The 22,257-nt window shown below is 43.0% G+C and overlaps 3 protein-coding genes across 3 annotated transcripts; 1 reads left to right on the top strand and 2 right to left on the bottom strand.

The window, feature by feature from the left end:
- Positions 1-3,248: 3,248 nt before the first annotated feature.
- Positions 3,249-7,118, bottom strand: LOC143104879 (microfibril-associated glycoprotein 4). The gene is made up of 7 exons (XM_076269212.1): positions 7,104-7,118; positions 6,620-6,709; positions 5,800-6,001; positions 4,995-5,078; positions 4,668-4,780; positions 4,129-4,391; positions 3,249-3,851 (listed from the first exon to the last, which is right to left on the bottom strand). The coding sequence occupies exons 1-7, from the start codon at positions 7,116-7,118 to the stop codon at positions 3,521-3,523; spliced, it is 1,098 nt and encodes a 365-aa protein (XP_076125327.1). The 3' UTR covers positions 3,249-3,520.
- A 2,306-nt stretch (positions 7,119-9,424) lies between these two features.
- eefsec (eukaryotic elongation factor, selenocysteine-tRNA-specific) lies at positions 9,425-14,790 on the bottom strand. The gene is made up of 7 exons (XM_076268776.1): positions 14,238-14,790; positions 12,822-13,029; positions 12,606-12,702; positions 12,168-12,332; positions 11,203-11,847; positions 10,804-10,960; positions 9,425-10,502 (listed from the first exon to the last, which is right to left on the bottom strand). The coding sequence occupies exons 1-7, from the start codon at positions 14,545-14,547 to the stop codon at positions 10,327-10,329; spliced, it is 1,758 nt and encodes a 585-aa protein (XP_076124891.1). The 5' UTR covers positions 14,548-14,790; the 3' UTR covers positions 9,425-10,326.
- A 338-nt stretch (positions 14,791-15,128) lies between these two features.
- ruvbl1 (RuvB-like AAA ATPase 1) lies at positions 15,129-22,247 on the top strand. Its single transcript, XM_076268325.1, has 11 exons — positions 15,129-15,401; positions 16,693-16,779; positions 17,546-17,678; positions 18,844-18,995; positions 19,135-19,224; positions 19,383-19,532; positions 19,955-20,018; positions 20,479-20,677; positions 20,841-20,943; positions 21,093-21,184; positions 21,945-22,247. The coding sequence occupies exons 1-11, from the start codon at positions 15,261-15,263 to the stop codon at positions 22,102-22,104; spliced, it is 1,371 nt and encodes a 456-aa protein (XP_076124440.1). The 5' UTR covers positions 15,129-15,260; the 3' UTR covers positions 22,105-22,247.
- The last annotated feature ends 10 nt before the right edge of the window (positions 22,248-22,257 follow it).

Here is a 22,257-nt window from a genome sequence, read left to right as displayed (position 1 = left end):
TATTTTTCAGAGTAATTCCTTGTGTGTGTGTCAGTCAAAGTTTAGCCAATAAAGCATGATTCTGATTCTGATAAGGCCGGTGCAATGTCTCAGCATTCTTTCACCAAATCTCCACTAGGTGTCACTTCAGAGCTAAGGGTAGCCTTTGCTGAGACAGGTCTCTGTTGCTCTCATCCCTTCAATGACAGTCTCGTCTCCACCCTCCATCTCGCTGAACCATTATTAACAAACCATCGCATTTGTTCTTAAAATAGCACAGATTGATTTAATAGTCTGTGTATTTTTCCAAACATAAAAAAGGAGATTTTTCAAACCCATTTCTTTTCTATCCCACTCCCATTTACATGCATAAGAGCAACTGAGCAGCTCTAAGGTTGCATACCTAAGGCATGTTCATGGACATGCAGTGACAGCAAAGCCACAGGCATGCAACACACACATACACGGCCAGACCAGCCCTTAAGGACTGTGGTGCCTTTGATACTGGGCGACTTGACTTGTGTGTGTATGTGTGTTAGCAAATGTGTGTGAAATATCATGGCTGGTTGTTAGTCTGTGAGCGGTCTGCAGATCTGAGGGCTCCGTGTGTGTGCGTGTGTGTGTGTGTGCAGGGACGGGTGGTGTGTCAGGGATGGGTGGTAAGGATGGGCTATTCATAGCTGGCTGTGCCATGTAGGACAGACTCACGCACCACTGCGAATGCTGCTAAATACAGGCCTGTGCAGTGGACACGTCAGGCTCATATGCACGCGCACACACACAGACACACAAATACGCATTAGCCTCAATGCACATATGCACACACATTTACACATGCACCCTATAATTATCACAATGGTTTGTTCTCCACTATTTGCATTATTTTGGCACTAATGGAACACCATATCAGTAATCACTTCAAACTTTACCTTGTGTGTTTGTGTGTGTGTGTGTGTGTGTCAGTCAGTCAAAGGACATCACTAAAATGTGTTTATTCTCAACATTTGTGGGAGTTTTTTGTGTTTGTGTTCAGAGAGTCCCCTGATGGCGTTTTTAGACAGTGTGAGAGTGAATGATTCAGCATCATCTATTTGCAGTCTACAAACACTCTGTTGTGCGTGATGTTCAGAGTGTGGCACTGATGTGGTTTTCCATGGACACCTTTATAGAGAGTCTGCAGCCACCTCCTGACATGGAAGAAGACAAGGACTGCGGTCAAACAATAAAATTTCTTCCCATCACAGCGCCTCCACTGATCATTTTCATACGTAAGTGTTTGTGGGCCCCAGGGGTTGTGCTTGGGAGCGTGCCGAGGCAAGGCCTTTCAGAGCCATTCCCAGCCACTTGACACAATAACACACTCACGTGCTAATGTGCTTATGCACTAATGCGCTAACTGGCCCTGGTCTGACATTGGTCTGTGTGTGTGTGTGTGTGTGTGTGTGTGTTATGTGTGTGGTTTTTGTTGGTGTGTGTGTCTTGGCATTGAAGCACATAGCTGGAAACTGAATAGAGAGCTGAGATTTTGGTTGAGAATCAGCATGTGAGCTCAGTATTTACCATCAACCAGAGGTGCGTATCTCTCAAATCTCTGATCTCAACCAGGTTTTCCTGGCATGACCAAAATACATCTGATCTGCCAAAGTATTAAAAACCAGTAACAACAATATCTAAGCAAGTTTCCATTACATTTTTCTGTGCTGTACATTTCCACTAGTTCATTACTGTCTGTTAACATGATAATGTGATGCATCAGCATCTGTAACAAAGATGGTGGCCTGTTCTTGTCTGTGACTAACCTGCAAAAGGCTTTTACATGAACACAGCAAAGTTTATAATGTAATTTCAGCCAAGGTAATACAGTATTACTAATACTGTAGGTATATATACATACTATAATATGGTAATTCAAGCCAGGCTAGTTCACATAAACCATGTGTAGCCCTAGTTCATATCAACCATGTTACTGATACTCTAAAACCCTTCCAGCTGATGTTGTCTGTGGGTCATACACAGGGATGTAGTGGAAGCTAAACACAAGTAAACACAGTTTATTCACCTCTGAGATTTCAGAAAGAAGAGTTTATTCAGCTCTCAAAAGAGTTTATTCACCAATTGCAACTTTTAACATTTAAAAATCACACTGTATTATGCACATTCACAAGATGTACACTCATCAACACTCTAAGAACCATTTAGTACCACTGGTATTGTTATAAACATTGGACAATATAACCTCCACCATCATCAAGGTTCATTCATTCTGAATGCCTTTTTTAAAAATCCGATACCGCATGCATGGCGCAGTCCGCCTCACAGAGATTTCAGTGAGATTTCATACAAGAATTCAGTTTACCAACCTTGTTCAATTCTCTGTCTTCATTTCAAAGTGTTTCTCCCCTTAAAGTACCTGTCACATTCTGCAATATGAAAACTGCATGCATTGGAAATTTTCACAAATGTCAATTTCTTATCATCGTGAGACAACGATGATGAATCACAATGTGCTTATTTCAGTTTCTATCTGCACTGTTCGTGACACTCCATGACGAGATATCAGGGACTATAGACCCTTTCAAGAGAGTTTATTATCAGCATCATAGTTGCTGTCAATAGCCCCACAAGGCTTCCGTTTTAACTATGTTATCTTAATGCAGAGGAAGTAGATTGGAAACCAAATAGAACGTTCAAGCATTGTTTTTGTTTTTATTGTTGAAAGGGTCTATTGAAAAGGTACGGCAGAAGGCCTTCAGAGCAATGACTAAACCAGTGCACTGAGCTGAAGGTAAGCAGCAGGGCTGGAACTGGACGTTCAGGATGTTCTAGTCGAATGAGAGAAAAATGGACTCCTTGTTCACACATGCCAAAAGAGGATTTGGTGTTGACAAAAGGATGTGCATACCAAACTGACGCTACCATAAAATGTGACATGTGAAGGCTCATCTTTTATCTGGGAAGTTTGCCTTGTGTTGGGAGGTCAGGTACTCTGACCCTTCTTAAGGTCAGCCAGCAACCAGGAGGTCAATATGTCAGGGAAGCTGTCCCAGAGCAGAGAAAACACACACAAAGTACCTGACCCATCACTCACTCCTCCTTAAATAATCACAATTTGCTCAATGCAAATGCTATACGTACTGTTGAAATTGTAGATTTGCTTAATGAAGATGCCGCTATCATGCATTAAAATGGAAATGTTTGATTATGTGTGTGTCATCCTTTGTGTGCAAATTCAGTTGTCATGCATAATCAACTAGATGAGAAAAAAACAGATGTGAAGTTGTTTTGATACATCGATAAAAATGTATTTAATATATAACAATATATACAACTTACTCAGTCACATCTGAAAGTGAGTCCATGTATTCATAAATAACACATACAATGTGTGTATAAAAATGTATAAAAACAAATGGCACATTCAGCATTTTTCAAATATGGAATATTCATTTTTTTGCAACAACAATGTTTGTCAGGCTCTGCCGTGACAGACTTAAAAGAATCCTTTGCATACGATATAATAAGTTGCAGCTACGCTTCTGTACTATGCCAGTCTGCGTCTAGTCATCATCTGCACAGTCTTGAAAGAGTATCTCTCCCCAGAGCGGGCATCGGTGAGGATGTACCAGGAGCCCCAGTAGATGCCATCTGTTAGGCCGCTGTAGCGTCCATGGTAATAGCGCCCGTTCAGGTTGGCGGCCAGGCATGCATCGAACCACCAGCCGGCGCCGTAGTAACGGGCACAGTTTCCGGCAGTGTAGCGGTCGTGGTCGCGGTCGTAGGTGCTGAAGGCTCGGCCGTCGTGGTTGTAGCGCTTATTGTAGCTCAGGGCATTTCCGGCGTCCCCACTGTAGCCTTTTACTGTCAGCCGGAACCTGGACACAGGAGAGGAGAGGACAAGACAGGAGAGGAGGGACAGATGTAAAAGTACAGATGAAATAAATCTAGGTTAGGTTAAGGTTAATAAATCATGGTTATGGTTAAGGGCTAAAGTCTGAGTGTGTGTGTGTGTGTGTGTGTGTGTCAGTCATAGCTATGCCTTTGATGCCACTTTGAAAGTGGTGTGGTGTGTTGTGGTGTGTGTGTGTGTGTGTGTGTGTGTGTGTTGGCACTGTAGGTGGCCGGGTATGTTGTGGTGTGTGTGTATCATACCTCTGTGCCTCTGATGCCACTTTGAAGGTGCTGTAGGTGGCGTGGCGTGTGTGTTTGTGCCAGTCCTGCAGATGGATGCGGAGTGAGTGTCGGCCGTTGGCTGTGAGGGTGTGCAGCGCGGCGTTGCCCAACCAGTACTCCCCCTGCGGCCGGCCGAAGCCCTGGCGGTACTCCGCCCAGCTGCGGTTAAACGACTCTGAGCCGTCCAGTCGGCGCTGGAACACCGTCCACCCTCCACCGTCAGTCTCCATGTCACACATGGCCTGCAAACACACACACACACACACACACACACATATACACACGCACACCACACACACACACACACACACACATATATACACACACACCACACACCACACACACAGTCATATCCATGCATAGAAACAGATGGCAAGATCATGCTATGGTGGGTGTTATCAGAGAGAGAGAGCGCAAGAGAGAACAGAGAGAGAGAGAGAGAGAGAGAGGGACCGTGTGTGTGTGTGTGTGTGTGTGTGTACATACATATTCATGTGAATAAGACATACAGTAGGTACCTCTTGAGCTGGTAGCTGAGGGTCAGGCTGGATTGTGTAAATCCCATTGTCTTTGATTCCCCAACGGTAAATTTCAGCACAGTCTTGGGGGTGAAGTCCAGAGGATGGAGGCACTGTAATACACACACACACCACACACACAGACGCACACACACACGCACACACGCACGCACACACACACACACACAAACAAGGGGGTGTGAGAAAAGTCTTTCATTAGGTACATCCCATCTGTATGGATAGTAATGTGTATTGTACGTGGTGTATGTGTCTGTATCTGTGTATGTGTCTGTATCTGTGTGTGTGTCTGTGCCGGACGGCGCCTACTTGTTGGAGGTTGGGTGGTGTGTGTGATACTCTTGAGCAGCAGTAAGAGATCTCTCTCCCCCTCTCTCCCTGCAGCAGCTCCCTCTGAAACAGAGGACCATCACTACCCGCCACTATGGCCAGGACACAGCAAAACACTTTGCAAATTTACTGAAACAAAACGTGAAGGAGACAGGATCCATTCCTCCAAAACGCAAAGGAATTTGTGGTCATATGAGAAAAATGGCCAGAGATGATGTAAAAAGAAATACCCCTGACTAAATGAGACAATTTCATAGGATTTAAAGGAGAGAGAAAAAGAGGAGTTCCTTCATTCTTGTTTCAAATAACTTAAGAGATCTGAGAGAACTTGTCTGATCCGCTCTGTATATCTGTAAGGTCATGCTATGACACAGGTGCCTTTTCCTCTATAAAATGTTCAAAATGTTTATCAAAAGCAAACTTCACAGCATTAAAGACATGATCACCCTCCAAAAAAGTACTATTTGCCCAACTCATGCATACATTTTTTCACATTGAAATATAGTGGATTTAAATATAATTAATGTGAAAGGGTGGTAAACTTAATGATAAAATGGGTCCAGTTATCCACACGGTCAAGTCATTAACTTAACATAATCTACTTCATACATCATACAAGAGCAAATGAAACACACAAAAACAGAGAAACACATCAAAGTACATGTACAAGGAAACAATGTTGGTCATGGTCAGAAGCAAGTTGTGAACAGTACCTATCCAACTAAATGGCTGTTAAAATGATAAAGTGGCTTGAAAAGAAAAGACAGATCGTTATGCAACAAACCTAATTTCTGTGCCACCTCTTGGAGCCGGTTGCTATGGCAGTGGAGGTCACACTCAAGCAAGACAGATGCCATCAGAGCCAAAATGGCCGACAGAGATTCTGATTCTGACCCTTGACCTCTCAGTTGTGCGGTAGACCCAGGGCTACTCAAGGAGCGCATGCATCGCTGAAGCTGAACGAGCCGGTCTGTCACTTCAACAACCTACACACACAAACACATGCACGCACACACACACACCAACAGATACACTTTGGTAAGAACTTCAGAAGGCCATCACAACACAATGCAGGCGTCTTCCACAGGTTAACACATCTAATAGTACTGCTGATTTGTCTCAGACTTCATGTGTACCATTTATGGTTTTCAATACTAAAATAGACAATTCTTTGTATCAGACAAAATAAATGGCAAAATCTCTTTGAGAGCATACTTGCAAGCTTCCTCTTTTGTTGTGATAGATTATTATGTAATCCAAAAATTTGCTATTATAGAGGATATGTTTTAGCTGCAATTAAATAAGAAAATCTACCCTAAACTGGCATCTCCTGAAAGAAAACAATAATCATATTTATTAGGCACTAATAACTAATAACACTATACAGCGCTCGATTTTACTTCAATGAACAACTATGATACTTTCTCTACATCAAAAGTAGTGCTCTCTTTAAAACACATTCAAATGTCTAATAAGCAATCAAAAATATACATAAACGATGCACCTCTTTCTCACACAACCAGGCTATAAAGCTTTCTAAATACATGTTAATTTTGTAGCAGCACCTTAAACAAGAAAATATCTTTGCACACACATACACTCACCTCCGTGGGTTTGGGTCTGTCAGTCCTCGGCGGGCTGGCCCGGCAGGCCCCCTCACATCTCTGTGTTGGAGCCGCTACAAGGGTGTCCCTCTGACACAACACACACACGCCACACGCACACACACTCAGCCATATCCACAGCACCACACACGCACACACACGAGCCACGCCGAGCAGAGAAGCCGCCGATACTCCAGTGGACACCATGCCGTATCTCTCGTCAGCACCTGTTCCCTTTCTCAACGCTTCCTCCTCTTTCTGCCGTATGAAAGAAGTGTATTTTCTGTTTTGACTTTCTTTTTTCTTTCTCTTTCTTTCCTTCTGCTTCAGACCAGTTTTCCTGTTTTCTCCCTCACAGTCAGCACTCGATCTCTCTTGTCAGTCCTCTCGTCCCTTCCTCCTGTCTGTCTCTATTTAATACCCCCCCCTCTCTCTCCCTCTCACCTCCCTCTCCCTCTGTTGGCTCAGATTCCATGGCCCTTACCTTTCTGACAGTCATTGGTGCACCCACCCCCATCACACCAGCAGTCTCACTCACACACACGTTTGACTGACCACATGCACTAGCCATATATGTAATGTTTTAATGCTCACGAATTACTGTCCGTTGACATCGCATTTCAATACTGTTATCCTTTTCTTCCTTTCAGAATAGGCATGTAAGAGAGAATGCATGGCAGAAGAAAGAATTCATGACAGAATTTTATCTGGGTGTTATAAACATTGTTTAGGCTGTAAAAAGCAGTCAATAGAGGAGGATTGTCAGGAATTCCCCTTAAAACACAGCAACACAAATACAAGTGGACTGCTTCTGAATGGACTGACCTCTATTTCCCCGACCTTTTTACGTTCTCTGTGTGTTACTGACTGCAGCTGTGTATGGAAGAGTGTGTTTTCTTTGTGTGTTCTGTGTTTAAGCAATTTAGACTGCTTCCAATTCGAGGACACGGACACACACCCACACACAAGTCTGAGGATATGAGCGCTCACTTCACCAGCAATACTAGCAGATGTAGATTACTATGAAGTATGTATTCAAGTTTGTACCGTAATTAAAAAAAAGACCGGCATCTTTGTTTTTTTCTGTTGAGCTTGTGTTGAAATTGTACAGTATAGTTATTATATGCCCCAAATGAGACTTGATCAGGTCTACTTTGTTCCCTCTAAAACAGAGCTTTTTCACAGCATGGACTCAGCAGGTTGTTTAAGACATTCCTTCGGGATTTTGGTTGGTGCCGCCTAAGGATTCAACTGCATCCCAAGGGTCCTGTGGATTTTAACTCTGCTCGTTCCTCTCACCTCACCTCTATGGAATCTACAGTTTTGGCTTTTCTCTCACTCGTTGACAGACATGTTTGTAAACAGACACCATATTAGTGGGAGCACATGGCGCAGGACAAAACCAAAGTTAGTGTGTCAGAGTTGTGGCCCCATAAACAATACCATCTAAGCAGGGTGGAGCACTTTCATTTCCTTGAGCTAAAGCTTCGTAGCAAATACCTGTAAAATTAATATTGGTACAATGGGCACAGTAAGTCGGCAAAGGGAAGCAAGACCACACACACACACACACAGAGTTAGCTTCAGATGATTTGAGTGCTGTGACACAGCATATCATCCTTCTAAAAAGATAACCCATTACAAAAAGACTGAGGTCATAACAAAAAATGCCACATATGGACCCATAGCTCTACTTGCTCATATTTGACACAATGTGCTAGCAGCGTGAATTAAATCGCGCGCGTAAAGCAGCATGGGAAAACCCAGGCTAACAATGTGCATTGCATTGGCCATATTTAATCCCTATCCAGTAACTGTTTACTAACTGCACATCATAGCTAATTACAGTGGTGTACTCAGCACTCTTTTATTTATGTCCATAACAAAAACTTTTAAAAACAAAAAAAGTTACTTGACGAAACTGTAATGTTTCTAAGATGTTATGGTATTTGTTTATTTTTCATTACTGATCGTTGATATTGTATGGACATTATTGTTATCATTACTATCCATAATGTAGTCCTACCAACTTTTTTTTTAATAACTGTTATTGTTTATTTTTACTATTATATTGTTATATTTGTATGTCCCTTTGGACAAAAGCGTTTGCTAAATTACATAGACATGTTGGGATCATCAGCTACTATTTAGACTATTTGTCTTACTCATATTTAGTTGGTAACTAAAGCTTCCCAGTACATGAATGGTCTATTTATTGCTCTACTTGCAGCCAATAAACTGATCAAGATTCATGTTTGAGTAATTATAACAATATAAATTTGCTGAAAAACAACATGCTGTTGTCTCAATACTGATTCCTTTTTCATATGATTTTATTTGAGGTCTTGGTCATCTTAGACTTACACAAACCGATGAGTGCATTTTAGGTGCCCTGCACGGACCTGGCAGGAAACCGAAATGCTCTGACAATGTGAATCCCTGTAGCAGGTAGGTTTTTAGGAGTTCTCAGTACTGCAGTGTCCTCTACTGTTTTGAGTAAAATAGTGCATCGATAGAAAATTATAAGGAACGGAACAGAAATCTGTATAGCTTTTCAACTTTTGTGGCACCGACGGACAGCAACGCAAGGCATCAACCAATCAAATTACGGTTATAGTTTAAGGCATTTACCATAGTACACACCCCCCCGACCGCCAGGAAAACTGCTCCCCCATAGTATGCATTTCCATGTAGTTCTCTCCATCTAATAATAGTCATGTGTCTGAGGTGTGACATTATTACCTTTAACAGCATCGTTGCTGATCTGATTGGAAGTTGCAAAAGAGAACTAACAGGCACACAAACTTGGGGTTTGACAGCAGCATTTACTCCCATACATTGTTGTATATGTTAACACAAACACAACAAACTCATTCTCACACATTCCCTCTTTCTGGACTACACACACACTATCAAAATATTGACTTGTGTACATGCACATTCTAACAAGAGCACTTCATTGGTTCCCAGCTTCATTAATCTGCACAACACCAAGCTGATGTCATCATCCTACATGTTGGTTGGTGGGAAGTGTAGAAGAAGTACACTACCAGTCAAAAGTTCTCAGGGTCAACTCCATTATAGACAGACATTATGTGCTTACATAATTGCAAAAGGATTATTCAATGTTTTCTCAGTTAGCCTTTTAAAATTATATCAGATTAGTAAACAGAATGTGCCTTTGGAACATTGGATGAATGGTTGCTGATAATGGGCAATGTAGATATTGCATTAAAGATCAGCCATTTCTTTCTACAACTTTCAACAGTTGAGAACCCTTTTGCAATTATGTAAGTACATAATGTAATCTGAAAACTGCTGCCCTGATTAAAAAAACAATGCAACTGATCTCAGCTGGTATTCTGTCTAAAATGGGAGTGGAATGTACATTTCTAAGTGACCCCAAACTTTTGACCGTTTATATATACCATGTATACAGTATATAACACAGACGACATTCAGCAGAGGCCACGGTCACAGTCTATGAACTAACTGATGAGAAAGTTGATGAGACTAAAGATTGATTGTGAGTATGTGTGTGTGTGTAAGACATTCACACCTCAGTAAACTAGACCCGGTAATTACATACATTTTTTAGTGTGTGTGTGTGTGTGTGTGAATATGTGTGACTGGCTTCAGTTCTTTAAGTGTCTGACTGCCACCTTCAGAGTTCCAGAATGTTCTGAGGCCTCTCACAGTTATAGTGGTCAGGACTGGACCATCTTCTTCTTGGGGTCAAAGATGTATCTCTTGAAGCGCAGGTGGATTAAAACAGGCTGAGAGTCCCCTTTGGGCTCCTCCTCCTTGACCGCGTCGCCCTTTCCTCCTTTTCCTTTCTTCTTTCCACAGGAGAGGAGCTGCTTCGTCTCCTCTTTCAACCCCTCTGATGGAGAGAAAGAGAGAGAAAAAGGAAAAAAATTGATGCATATCTGCGTATCTGTGTGTGTGTGTGTGTGTGTCCGTGTGTGTGTGTATACACAGATCAGTAACTGATGAGGAAATCAGAATGATGAGGCGCTTGGGAAAAAGTGATAACTCACTGTGTTCTTGTGTGTGTATATATATCTTAAGTCGTGTTGTCCTCTTAGCTCACCTTTGTTGTGTACTTTTGGTCTTTACTTTGAAGCACATAGAATCTATGCTTGTCATATGAAATGTGCAAATAAAATAAAAACTTGACTTGCCTGGTATTCTAATCTTCACTTTACCACTCTGTCCAAAGCCACCCTCGATCACCCCAGACTCCCCCGACGACAGCGTGACCTTCAACCCCACAAACAACTGCAGGTTGGTCTCCTTCTTAAACAGATTCCGGCCAATCACAGTGTAGTCATCGGTCACCTGACAACAGAAAAATAGAAGTGACAAAAAGAGTAAAATGTTACATAATGAATCATATGTAAAAACGCTTGCCCTATAAGTATACAGTCTAATGAATTAATATATTCCCATTAAGTATTCAGTTTCTGTATAGTATATATAAATAGTTGTTCTCCATTTATAGAGAGGGACAGAGAAAATGTATGTCAAACCATATGTGTGTGTGTGTGTGTGTGTGTGTGTGTGTGGATTTAGTAGCATACCCTTTCCACAGAGCCCTCTCTTTGCTTGTCTTTGCTGATGAGAAGGCGGGGCAGGGTGGTCTCTGCATAGTTCTTCTCCTCCATTCCGTGCAGGAGCCTCCCGTAGAAGGCCAATCGGCACGTGTTGGCATGAATGTCCGTGTCCAGCCGCGAGCCAATCACCAAACAGTGAGGCGGACATGTGACCGGCTTCTCAAACTCTAGCAGGGCCCATTGCTCGGGGTCCTGGCCCTCACTCTGACCAGCGATGTACTCTTCCTGGTGGCAGTACTCCCTGTCAAAGCAAAAGCCCGCCTCGACTGCGGCCTTGTCGCCGGGTTGGGTGCCAGTGCCTGACTCATCTCCGGCCTGGCCAACCGGAGCTGCCACTGAGGAACCAAAGAAGGAGACGCGCGCCATGACGGTCTCGTGGCCGAGGCTAATGTGGAACTTGGCACGGCTGGACAGCGCTCCACGGAAGTAGCTGATCTTGTTCACAGGGACGAGGGCGGCGTGGAGGGTGTGCAGCGAGCCGGGCAGACACACCACGCCGCGCTCCAACAGCTTGGGGTCGAACTGCGTCACACATACGCCCACGCGGTCACCCTGCATTGCCATGGTGACCGGCCGCCGGAACATCTGCATGGACTTCACCTTCTTAGTCACCTGAGCAGGGACATCCCACAGGTTAACGCTGCTGTGGCTGATAACTCATTACACAACTCATTGGTACTATAAACAGTTTTACAGTAGCTTTAGCACCTAATTACAGATCTCAGAGTAATTACTCAATCTCAGAGTAATTACATTGTCCACATTGAGCTTTCCAGCCAAGTAGACAAAACAGAACTTCAATTTAAGTAACTGTCCAATGACACTTTTGATTCAAAAGAAAGATTGTATATCATTGAGTGTATGTATGTGTGAAAGAAAAGGAGAGGGAGAGAAAGAGGAGATGAATGACATGGAGAGAGGAAACTATTTACCTTCAAGGCTGGGATTTCCACAGTGTCATTGATGTGCACTGCCCCCTGCAGGACAGTGCCAGTCATGACGGTGCCTTGGCCTCGGATGGAGAAACAGTGATCGACAGCCATTAGCAGGGGGCCTGTGGAGTCCCTCTGAGGCAGGAAAGCCTGTTGCTTCAGTACCTACACACACACACACACACACACACACACACACACACACACACACAAACGGTCAGGATTGGTAATAGTACCTAAAGGAAGTGCTAGCACAGTAGTAATTACTGTGATGTGTATGCACTTCAAACACTGTTACATAATTACAATAATGCACATGTACTGTTGGTGCAACAGCAGCAGCATAGAGGCAGACCAAAAGGGGTCATCAGTCCAGCCCTTCCCCTCCATGTTATATCATACTGCACATATTTATTTGCAAATATATAGGATTCTCACCTCTATCAGTTCAGGGATGCCTTGGGGTTTATCTGTATCTGCAGCCTCAGGACCTCCAGGCTTAGCTGCCACAGCTATGACAGGGCAGTCTTTAAACCTACCCATTAAAACAGCCAAAACGGAAAAAACGTAGTAAAGCCCCTTTCAAGAGAGTCAGATTCACTGAGTACCTGTCTGTCTGTTAAAGAGATTTTTTTGTATTGTGCCTTGGTGTACCTGGTGTTATCCAGAGTTTTGTGCATCCTCTTGGTCATCTTTTCAATGGCACTCTGTCTTTTGTTGCTTGGCAAAAGGTCTGTTTTGTTGAGGATGACCAGCATGCGTGAGCAGGTCAGCTGGCCAATCAGAAGGCACTCTGCTGTCTGTGTCTGCATCCCTTTCACCACATCGACAACCAGCACCATCAGGTCAATGATCTGAGCTCCTGCACATACACAGCATCAACAATTAGGGGTTTGCACGGCGTGTCATCAGATCTGGACATCGCCATATTGGAGATACTCGCCTCATTAGAAAGCATTAGGCACTGAAGTAAATCCCCAACATCGTCAAGGAAAATGGTTAATTATTGCCGTGTTTTAGGTTGTACAAATAGGTCAGTCTGAGAAAAACATCTGGTGTAGGTATCGACTTCCAAAAGTTATTAAAAAAAAAGGGAGAAGGGACAATAATGCCAGAAGTTATCAGAGGAAGGGGGGCGCTTGTGGTTGAACTTGGTACTTCGTCTCCCTAACCCAACTCGTATGGATCTGCGCTGCCAATAATCCGTAATTTCTCGAAATATCGCGCCTTTTCTTGTGGTCCAAGTCCTGCCCTATATGCCTTTGCATCTTAGACGCATTTTGATGAGCTTTTCTGTTGTTTAGACACGCTACAATCAAGTAAGATATCCAAAGTGCATTATACTCCATTGTACTTCATTTACTGAGTATCGCCAATATGGCCGCGCGTGCTGGGTTACCATAGTTACCGGCCAGAACGTGACGTCGGTGCAAACTCCTCACACAACACAAACACAGACAGCCATGAATTCATACAGAGAACAAGGAAAGAGAGGATGTGGTTTTGTGATATTATACTATTATATTGGGGCAGCCGTGGCCTACTGGTCTGGACTTGTAACCGGAGGGTTGCCGGTTCGAGCCCCGACCAGTGGGCCGCGGCTGAAGTGCCCTTGAGCAAGGCACCTAACCCCTCACTGCTCCCCGAGCGCCGCCGTTGTAGCAGGCAGCTCACTGCGCCGGGATTAGTGTGTGCTTCACCTCACTGTGTGTTCACTGTGTGCTGTTTGTGTTTCACTAATTCACCGATTGGGTTAAATGCAGAGACCAAATTTCCCTCAAGGGATCAAAAAAGTATATATACATACTATACTATTTTTACTATTATTTTTTATTTTTACAGCACTTTGGTGAGCTGCTGTTTTTTTTATATGTGCTATATAAATAAATTGGCATTGACAACATTGATGTTTATGATGAGTTAGCATATGGTGTATAATATGCTATTGCAATTGTGTCCTCTCTGTTCTTGATAATTGGCTTTCACGGGGTGAACCCAGTTAAACTAACTGAACACTGATCATGACACAAATAGGCCTACTTGAACAAACTGTGATCATTTTGGACTCACCGCCAATGATGGTGCGGATGAGGGATGCATGACCCGGGCAGTCAACAAGAGTGAACTGCAGGTTGTCATAACCGCGTGGGCGACATTCGGCTTCCAGGTGCTGCGGTAGGTCCACGGTGAACGAGCTGAATCCCAAGTCTAGCGTGATCCCACGCTCACGGGACTGTGGATTCTTGTCAAAAGCAGCAGTGGAAGCTGTGCTGCTGAGTGCTCGAGCCAAAGACGTTTTACCGCTATCAACATGCCCCAACACTCCAACGTTGAAATTTAATGTTTTTGTAGTACTACCCTCGTTTTCTCCGTCAGCCATGATTGTCCAACAGTCCAGTTAAGTTAACGTTACCTGAACTTTACTCCTAACAGTAGTTGTCCAAATGAGACAACACGTTTTGGGGACAAAATCCTCATAAAACCTATACATACAATAGGGTTCAACTAGCGATCAACCACAGTGCTTGGAGAAGATGACATAACTGAAACTGAAGATTTGAAAGGGTTATATTCTGCGCTCACTGGGCGAAAAATCGGCAGAAGAAAGTGTCCTGTCACAACACGCTTCCGGTGTTTCATTTATGTAATTCCGCCTGATGTTTAATAATTCTGTTCGGTTCCATGTTTATGCCACATAAATAATTAAACGATAACATGAACATAATTACTGTAAGTTATTCAAAATAAAATCAGCGAAAACATTGTACAACCATTAACTATTATAATTGTATAATTCATTCAGATATAGTTTTATTTATTTTCACAGAAACTGTAATTCGCAAAGAAACATATATGTAACCTAACCTGGGTATTTCACATACACAGTCGGAGTGTTTTTAAGAGGAACTGAACTTCCATCTGACAAATCGTTGCATTGCTTGAATGCGAAGGCGGAACTTCCCCCAATTGCCTTGGTTACTCCGGACACGATTAGAAGACCAGCATTAGAAAGGGGCTTCGCGCCGAATTGAATTGAATTAAAGTTGCCTATTGAAGTCATTGTAGTTAGATTTGTGTACATTTTCAGAAACAATGAAGATAGAAGAGGTGAAAAGCACCACGAAAACCCAGCGTATTGCCTCACACAGCCATGTGAAAGGTCTTGGACTAGACGATGCCGGTAATGCGAAGCAGAGTGCATCAGGCCTGGTGGGACAGGAGACTGCAAGAGAGGTAACGTTAACTCAACGTTGTTAACATGCGTCCTGATAGCAACACTGTGGCCTATACAAACGGGCTAAGTTGTTATGAAGGCACACAGGGTTCTGGGATTTTTACTTCTAGAGCTTTCCACGTCCCTCAGCAACAGATATAGAGCATAGCTAACTAACTAGCAAGCTAGCTCGAGCCATGCCGTGTTTTGCATGTGGTTGGTTAGCTAGCTATGGAAAGCTGGCTAGCATTGTAGCTAACGCCCCTTATTCATTGAGCTAGATTACCAAGTTACCAAGAGTATGATAAAAATGACATGACAATTTGATAGAGCCAAAGTAAACGCTCTTGCGTTATATGTCGTTTATGATATTGATCTCTTTGCATTAACCTTTATCAGTTAAGCTAGTATTAGGCAACATCGCTTGGCTTGTGAATATTGCCTAGCAACGGCTGCAGTAGTAAACACACTACTTGTTCACTTTTGCTTTCCCAGACTTTCCTGCTGTTTAGATACTTCCATCTTCTGTTTTTAGCAAAATATTCAGCGAACACTTTTGACTGATTTAACTGTTCACATTACGCTTTCCAAAAGTGAGTTGTCCCATGTTAATATCATGGGACGTCAACCCATTCTTGCACTGATATAGTTTTTCTATATATTTTTTGTATATTACCTTGTCTACTCTCTTATAATATAAAAAAAGGACATATAAGTTATATGTCCTTTTTTATGCTGGTCTCTAGACTTTATTCTTGCACTGTTGGACTTACTCATTTGCACCATCACCATGACACTCACTCTCACAGAGCACCTTACCTTACTATGCACAGAGAATCACAGGCTCAGTCCCTGCCTCACTGCAAGCGCCTCATGCTTAATCACCCCTAAGCACACTATGTGGATACTGTTTTAGACTTGATTTAGATTTAGTGTTATTTAGTATAATTTGTATTTTAGTATATTCTTTATCTTCTACTGTGCTTATTGCTTAGTTGTGTTTTTTATATTATATAAGCTTACTTTTATTACTTTTTCTGCTGTTAGTGAATGTTGTGTGTGATGTCTGTATGCTACTGAGACCTTGAATTTCCCCTTGGGGATCAATAAAGTATCTATCTATCTATCTATCTATCTATCAGTTAATGTGATAACATTTGGATAAATTGTTTTAGTGTATGGAGAAAGCTGTGTTTATAAACTCACATAAATGGCTTTGACGTATATTTTGTTATGTTTTTTGCCCTTTAGGCCGCTTTGAGTAGACTTGACTTGGCGTTTTCTATAATATGTAATTTTTGCCATTTCTAGGCATGTGGCATCATAGTGGAACTAATTCGCTCCAAGAAAATGGCAGGAAGAGCTGTATTGCTGGCCGGACCTCCTGGAACTGGAAAGGTGAGTCAAGCAAATATAATATATTTTTATGTTCCCTCCTTCACATTTTCGGAGTGAATCTGTTCATCAGATAACTTTGTTAAAGTCATGATGTAGCCTGACATTTATTCAAAGTCTATTCATGGGTCTCATCAGGTCCCTTTAACACAGGTGTATTAATCAAGCACTTCTGCATTCATGATCTAGATGCTTGATTTTATGCACCAGTGGAAAGAGACAATGAAATCCATGAATATTGGCTTTAAATTGTGTGCTTAGTAAATGTAAGTAAGTAAAAATGTATTTCTAAAGCACATTTATACACGGCTTACACTGAAGTGCTGTACAGATTGCAATCAATCAAAAGAACAGAAAGTAGTGATTCATAAGGAAACACACATTATGATATGATAAATATTAGACTGGACAGAAGAAGAAGATAAAATAAAAGGCATAAATCACACTGAAGGTTTACTAGTGTGTGTGTGTGTGTGTGTGTGTGTGTGTGTGTGTGTGTGTGTGTGTGTGTGTGTGTGTGTGTGTGTGTGTGTGTGTGTGTGTGTGTGTGTGTGTGTGTGTGTGTGTGTGTGTGTGTGTGTGTGTGTGTGTGTGTGTGTGTGTGTGTGTGTGTGTGTGTGTGTGTGTGTGTGTGTGTGTGTGTGTGTGTGTGTGTGTGTGTGTGTGTGTGTGTGTGTGTGTGTGTGTGTGTGTGTGTGTGTGTGTGTGTGTGTGTGTGTGTGTGTGTGTGTGTGTGTGTGTGTGTGTGTGTGTGTGTGTGTGTGTGTAGACGGCACTTGCCTTGGCGATGGCTCAGGAGCTGGGGAATAAAGTGCCCTTCTGTCCCATGGTGGGCAGTGAGGTGTACTCAACAGAGATCAAGAAAACAGAGGTGCTGATGGAGAACTTCAGAAGGGCTATTGGTGAGTCAACACGCACGCACCTGTTCCACTGTTCAGTAGGTCTTCCCCGTAGATGCCCAGGGCCAGATGAAAGGCCTGCCCGAACACTGTGATCAGACCAATGGACCCTTTTTTACAACAGTCATTTTTGACATGAAATATATGGTAGGCCTAGATGTTACTAATGACATTAATTAAGGTGTTCTTTCTGCTACACTTTCTGCACGCAGAGACGTCATTATGATCACAACAACAGTGTAGTTCTAGCTAATATGAATGGCAACATCCACACACAAACTATAACAATAACAACATGAAGAACGATATCGTTGGGGATTACTTTCCGAATGATTTTGAGAACGATAAAAAGCTGACAGTCAATCAGAATCCATTATATTTTAGACATCACATTCATCAACATGAGCAGAGACTTTTCTTATTGTTGGTCAGTGTGGATGCTAATGTCGTTATAGTTATCATCATCGTTCTTGGTCTGAACGCCCTGTTCTTGCCCTACTAATTCATGCCAAAATGGCTGCTGTGAAATAGGTCAGGAGCACTAGCTTCAGTAGACATTCCAGCACATCCACTGCCATGGCAACCTCCCCCATATAATGTTACAGGTTTCATGGAGAATGCTCTGGTGAGACTTTTTTACTAGCCCCATTTACCGGTATATAGAGTGTTTTGTGTCATCTGTTTTACATGGGATATGTTCAATTCTGATCAGGGGTTTACTTTGCCCTAGAATCTTTTGATTGAAATAACTGTTGGTACTTTGCTTTTGCCTAAGAAGCTACAGCAGGCAACCCGATTGACACTATACATGGCTGTTCAATAGGAATAAGAACGGAAATGCTCCACCCCTTTCATTCTGATTAAAATATCTAATCGGATTGTCAGTTTTATTTCGATCAAGGTGTTTATCTGTGTCATTTTTTATTTCAATTGAGCCATGGATTAAGTGTCCATGTAAACGTGGCTACTGATTGGATCAGTTGAGCTTTTGAACATGTGTATACAGTAATGCTTCTATGCAAGTGGAAGTTTATTAAGTATTGAATTGTTGACACACACACACTAGGTCTTAAGAGGGTTAAGAGTGTGGAGGTGAGTCAGTAACTCTGTGCGTGTGTGTGTGTGCGTGCGTGTGTGTGTGTGTGTGTGTGTGTGTGTGTGTGTGTAGGCTTGCGTATTAAAGAAACTAAGGAGGTGTATGAGGGGGAGGTGACAGAGCTGTCTCCCTGTGAGACGGAGAACCCTATGGGTGGCTACGGGAAAACCATCAGCCATGTCATCATCGGCCTCAAGACGGGAAAAGGCACGAAGCAGCTCAAGGTCAGCTCAAGGAGAGATTTGCTCAGCCATCTAATATTAGATATAATATAATGTACTGTAAGGTATTGAATGTGCTCATGATGGAATTACCCAGCTTTTTAGGACCAATAATGTGTGTGTCTGCCTGCTCTGATTGTAGCTGGATCCAAGTATCTATGAGAGTCTGCAGAAGGAGAGGGTGGAGGTAGGCGATGTCATCTACATCGAAGCCAACAGTGGAGCAGTCAAGGTAAACAAATGCATAAACACACTTACTGTATGTGAAAAACATAACTCTCCAACATTGAGTCTCCTGTTTAGTTGACAAATGGTCCACTCTTTTCTGAGCCTGTAGTACTCCCTCAATATGCTTGCCTTGCCTAATCCGTGCTGTGATTGGTTGTTCAGAGGCAGGGACGCTGTGACACGTTTGCCACAGAGTTTGACCTAGAGGCTGAGGAGTATGTCCCACTGCCCAAAGGAGACGTGCACAAGAAGAAGGAGATCATCCAGGACGTCACTCTCCACGACCTGGACATAGCAAACGCCAGGCCACAGGTACACAGACATTTAATGAGCCCAACATGGGGACGGGAGCTTAAGAAAAATGAGAGAAAAAATTATTGGCAGCCTGAGTTTCTGATATTGCCATGCATTTGATGTGATAGTATTTGTAGGGAAGAAGCTAATTGGCTGCCTCCTGAGCAGGGCTCGAAATTAATGGTTGCCCTGTTGCCCTTGCCTACCAAATTGTTACAAGAGGCAACCAGATTTGGTTGGCTTTGGCAACCAAAATCCCATCCCTGTTTGCCAAGCTGGCAACCACTTTTAACCACTTCTAAAAGTTAAAGTTGAGCCCTGCTCCTGAGCAACTATAACTAACTTTGACCAGGTGAATTTGTTATCTGCTGAGCAGGTATAGCTGCATTTGTTATCTTCTGAACGAGTGCAACTGATTTTGCTATATATGTGTATTCTAGGGAGGACAGGACATCATGTCAATGATGGGACAACTGATGAAGCCCAAGAAGACAGAAATCACAGGTAACCTATAAACACACGTTAACACATGCACACATGTTCTAAAAACATGCGTCGTGTGTGTGAGAGAGAGTGAGTGATTGAATGAATGTACCCGTAATTTCCTGACTATTAGCCGAGGTGTGCCATCACTACGGTTGAGTATGCACTTTGACTGCCATGGCAATTGGGGTGACTCTTTGGCGTTGCGGTCAAGCTGCAGGTTTAGTACCCTGGAGACCCGGGTTGGGTCATGATTTGATTGTGATTCATTGGGCTATTGGGCACTGCATTTTTTTTTAATTTGCAATAAAATGTCCTGCAGTTTATACGCAATGTGGCTAATACACTGGAAATTACAGTATGTGTACGTTAGTGGTGTTTGAATCTGTATTCACTGCTCTGTGTGTGTGTGTGTGTGTGTGTGTGTGTGTGTGTGTGTGTGTGTGTGTGTGTGTGTGTGTGTGCGCGTGCGCGTGTGCAGATAAGTTGCGAGCGGAGATCAATAAGGTGGTGAACAGATACATAGACCAGGGTGTGGCGGAGCTGGTGCCGGGGGTGCTGTTTGTGGACGAGGTGCACATGCTGGACATTGAGTGCTTCACCTACCTGCACCGCGCCCTGGAGAGCTCCATCGCCCCCATCGTCGTCTTCGCCTCCAACCGCGGCAACTGCCTCATAAGGTGTGTGTGTGTTTGTATGTGTGTTTGTAGACTTTTAAAGCATGCTGTTATGGGCTCCTACATAAAGAAATTGGAATAAATAGATAGATGATTGATTGATGGATGTCTGATTCTCTCTCTCTCTCTCTCTCTCTCTCTCTCTCTCTCTCTCTCTCTCTCTCAGGGGAACGGAGGACATCACCTCCCCTCATGGCATCCCTCTCGATCTGCTGGACAGAGTCATGATCATCAGGACCATGCTCTACACTCCACAGGAGATGAAACAGGTGAGCACTCAGAGAGGCGTTGGCTTCAGACTGACATTTATGACTACCAGTCAAACACTGTAGATGCTTTGTTACTATGACCAGGACCTGGTAAAAAGTACTCCATTTTTGAAGTGAATTGTTTTGTTTGTTTGTTTGTTCATGTGTAGATCATTAAGATTCGCGCACAGACTGAAGGCATTACCATCAGTGAGGAGGCTCTGGCACACCTGGGAGAGATCGGCACCAAGACCACGCTAAGGTAACGACACTGTGCTTTACATGAAGTACGCTTTGGGCCACTGCCAGTCAAATACAAGTGTGCACTTGGATTTAGAAATCAGTGATCGCTGTGCAGTCACATGACTAGAAAGCAACAGCTATATAATTCATAGCAGATTGGGATTCTCAGACCCAGCTATCCAGGGCTATTCTTTCTTTCTTTTTTTTTGATTATTGACGTGGCCAGAATAAACAAGGTTATACAAGGCAACCGATGCAGAGCAAACAAACCACAAAGCCTGTGGTGCAAAATTCAAGGAGGATATTACAACATTTCAGAAAGGGGCGTATCTCTTTGGCTTTAACCAGTGATGCCATGCCATGTGTAAACCCTTAAAGGGATATTCCACCATTTTGGGAATTACGCTCATTTTCCACCTCCCCTTGAGTTAAACAATTGATTTTTAACTTTCTCCAGTTCATCCAGCTGTTCTCTTAGTCTGGCGATACCACTTTTAGCTCCAGCCTAGCATAGATCATTGAATCGAATTAGACCATTAGCATCTCGCCTGCTAGCATCACGTTTAAAAGTGACTAAGATTTCCGGTAATTTTCCTATTTAAAACTTGTCTCCTCAAGTTAGAAAGTGTAATAAGACACTGGGATATGTGTAGACAAACTAACCCCATGCATTTCTATGGAGGATTTTTTGAGTGCTGCGTCCCCTCATTAGAAAGTCTCTGGCCCCAGTCAGTATATTGCATAACCCCATACTGCCCCCTTTTCTCTGTGCACCTCAGGTATGCTGTCCAGCTGCTGACGCCGGCCAGCCTGCTGGGGCGAGTGCAGGGGAAGGAGAGTGTGGAGAGGGAACAGGTGGAGGAGATCAACGAGCTCTTCTATGACGCCAAGTCCTCCGCCAAGATCTTACAGGACCAACACACCAAGTTCATGAAATAACTCTCATCTCTGCTTCAATGTGATTTGCTCTCTGTTCTCTCACTTGTACTGTCTACTGTTGGAGATAGTTTTGAAAAAACCTTTTGTCAGAATGTCTATATGTTTAACTTTATGTTCTTTAATAAAAAAAATGTAAAACCATTGACTACTTGG

The sequence above is a fragment of the Alosa pseudoharengus genome, unplaced genomic scaffold (genome assembly GCF_046254945.1).
Source record: "Alosa pseudoharengus isolate Yale_2024_CS ecotype anadromous, Long Island Sound unplaced genomic scaffold, YU_APseudo_1.1 YU_APseudo_1.1_scf_5, whole genome shotgun sequence".
Lineage (NCBI taxonomy): Eukaryota > Metazoa > Chordata > Actinopteri > Clupeiformes > Clupeidae > Alosa > Alosa pseudoharengus.
Note: the sequence above shows the minus strand (reverse complement) of the source record. Positions and strands in the feature narration are given on the sequence as shown.

What these genes read in the sequence shown, in the direction of transcription:
- ruvbl1 (XM_076268325.1), top strand. Translation starts at nt 15,261, where the DNA reads ATGAAGATAGAAGAGGTGAAAAGCACCACGAAAACCCAGCGTATTGCC. An exon ending in GACCTCCTGGAACTGGAAAG is followed by an intron (nt 16,780 to 17,545) that starts GTGAGTCAAGCA and finishes GTGTGTGTGTAG; the next exon opens with ACGGCACTTGCCTTGGCGAT. An exon ending in TAGCAAACGCCAGGCCACAG is followed by an intron (nt 19,533 to 19,954) that starts GTACACAGACAT and finishes TGTGTATTCTAG; the next exon opens with GGAGGACAGGACATCATGTC.
- LOC143104879 (XM_076269212.1), bottom strand. An exon ending in CTCAGCTACCAGCTCAAGAG is followed by an intron (nt 4,392 to 4,667) that starts GTACCTACTGTA and finishes GTGTGTTTGCAG; the next exon opens with GCCATGTGTGACATGGAGAC. An exon ending in GTGGCATCAGAGGCACAGAG is followed by an intron (nt 3,852 to 4,128) that starts GTATGATACACA and finishes TCCTGTGTCCAG; the next exon opens with GTTCCGGCTGACAGTAAAAG.
- eefsec (XM_076268776.1), bottom strand. Translation starts at nt 14,547, where the DNA reads ATGGCTGACGGAGAAAACGAGGGTAGTACTACAAAAACATTAAATTTC. An exon ending in CATCCGCACCATCATTGGCG is followed by an intron (nt 13,030 to 14,237) that starts GTGAGTCCAAAA and finishes GTGTATGTGCAG; the next exon opens with GAGCTCAGATCATTGACCTG. An exon ending in GCATCCCTGAACTGATAGAG is followed by an intron (nt 12,333 to 12,605) that starts GTGAGAATCCTA and finishes GTGTGTGTGTAG; the next exon opens with GTACTGAAGCAACAGGCTTT.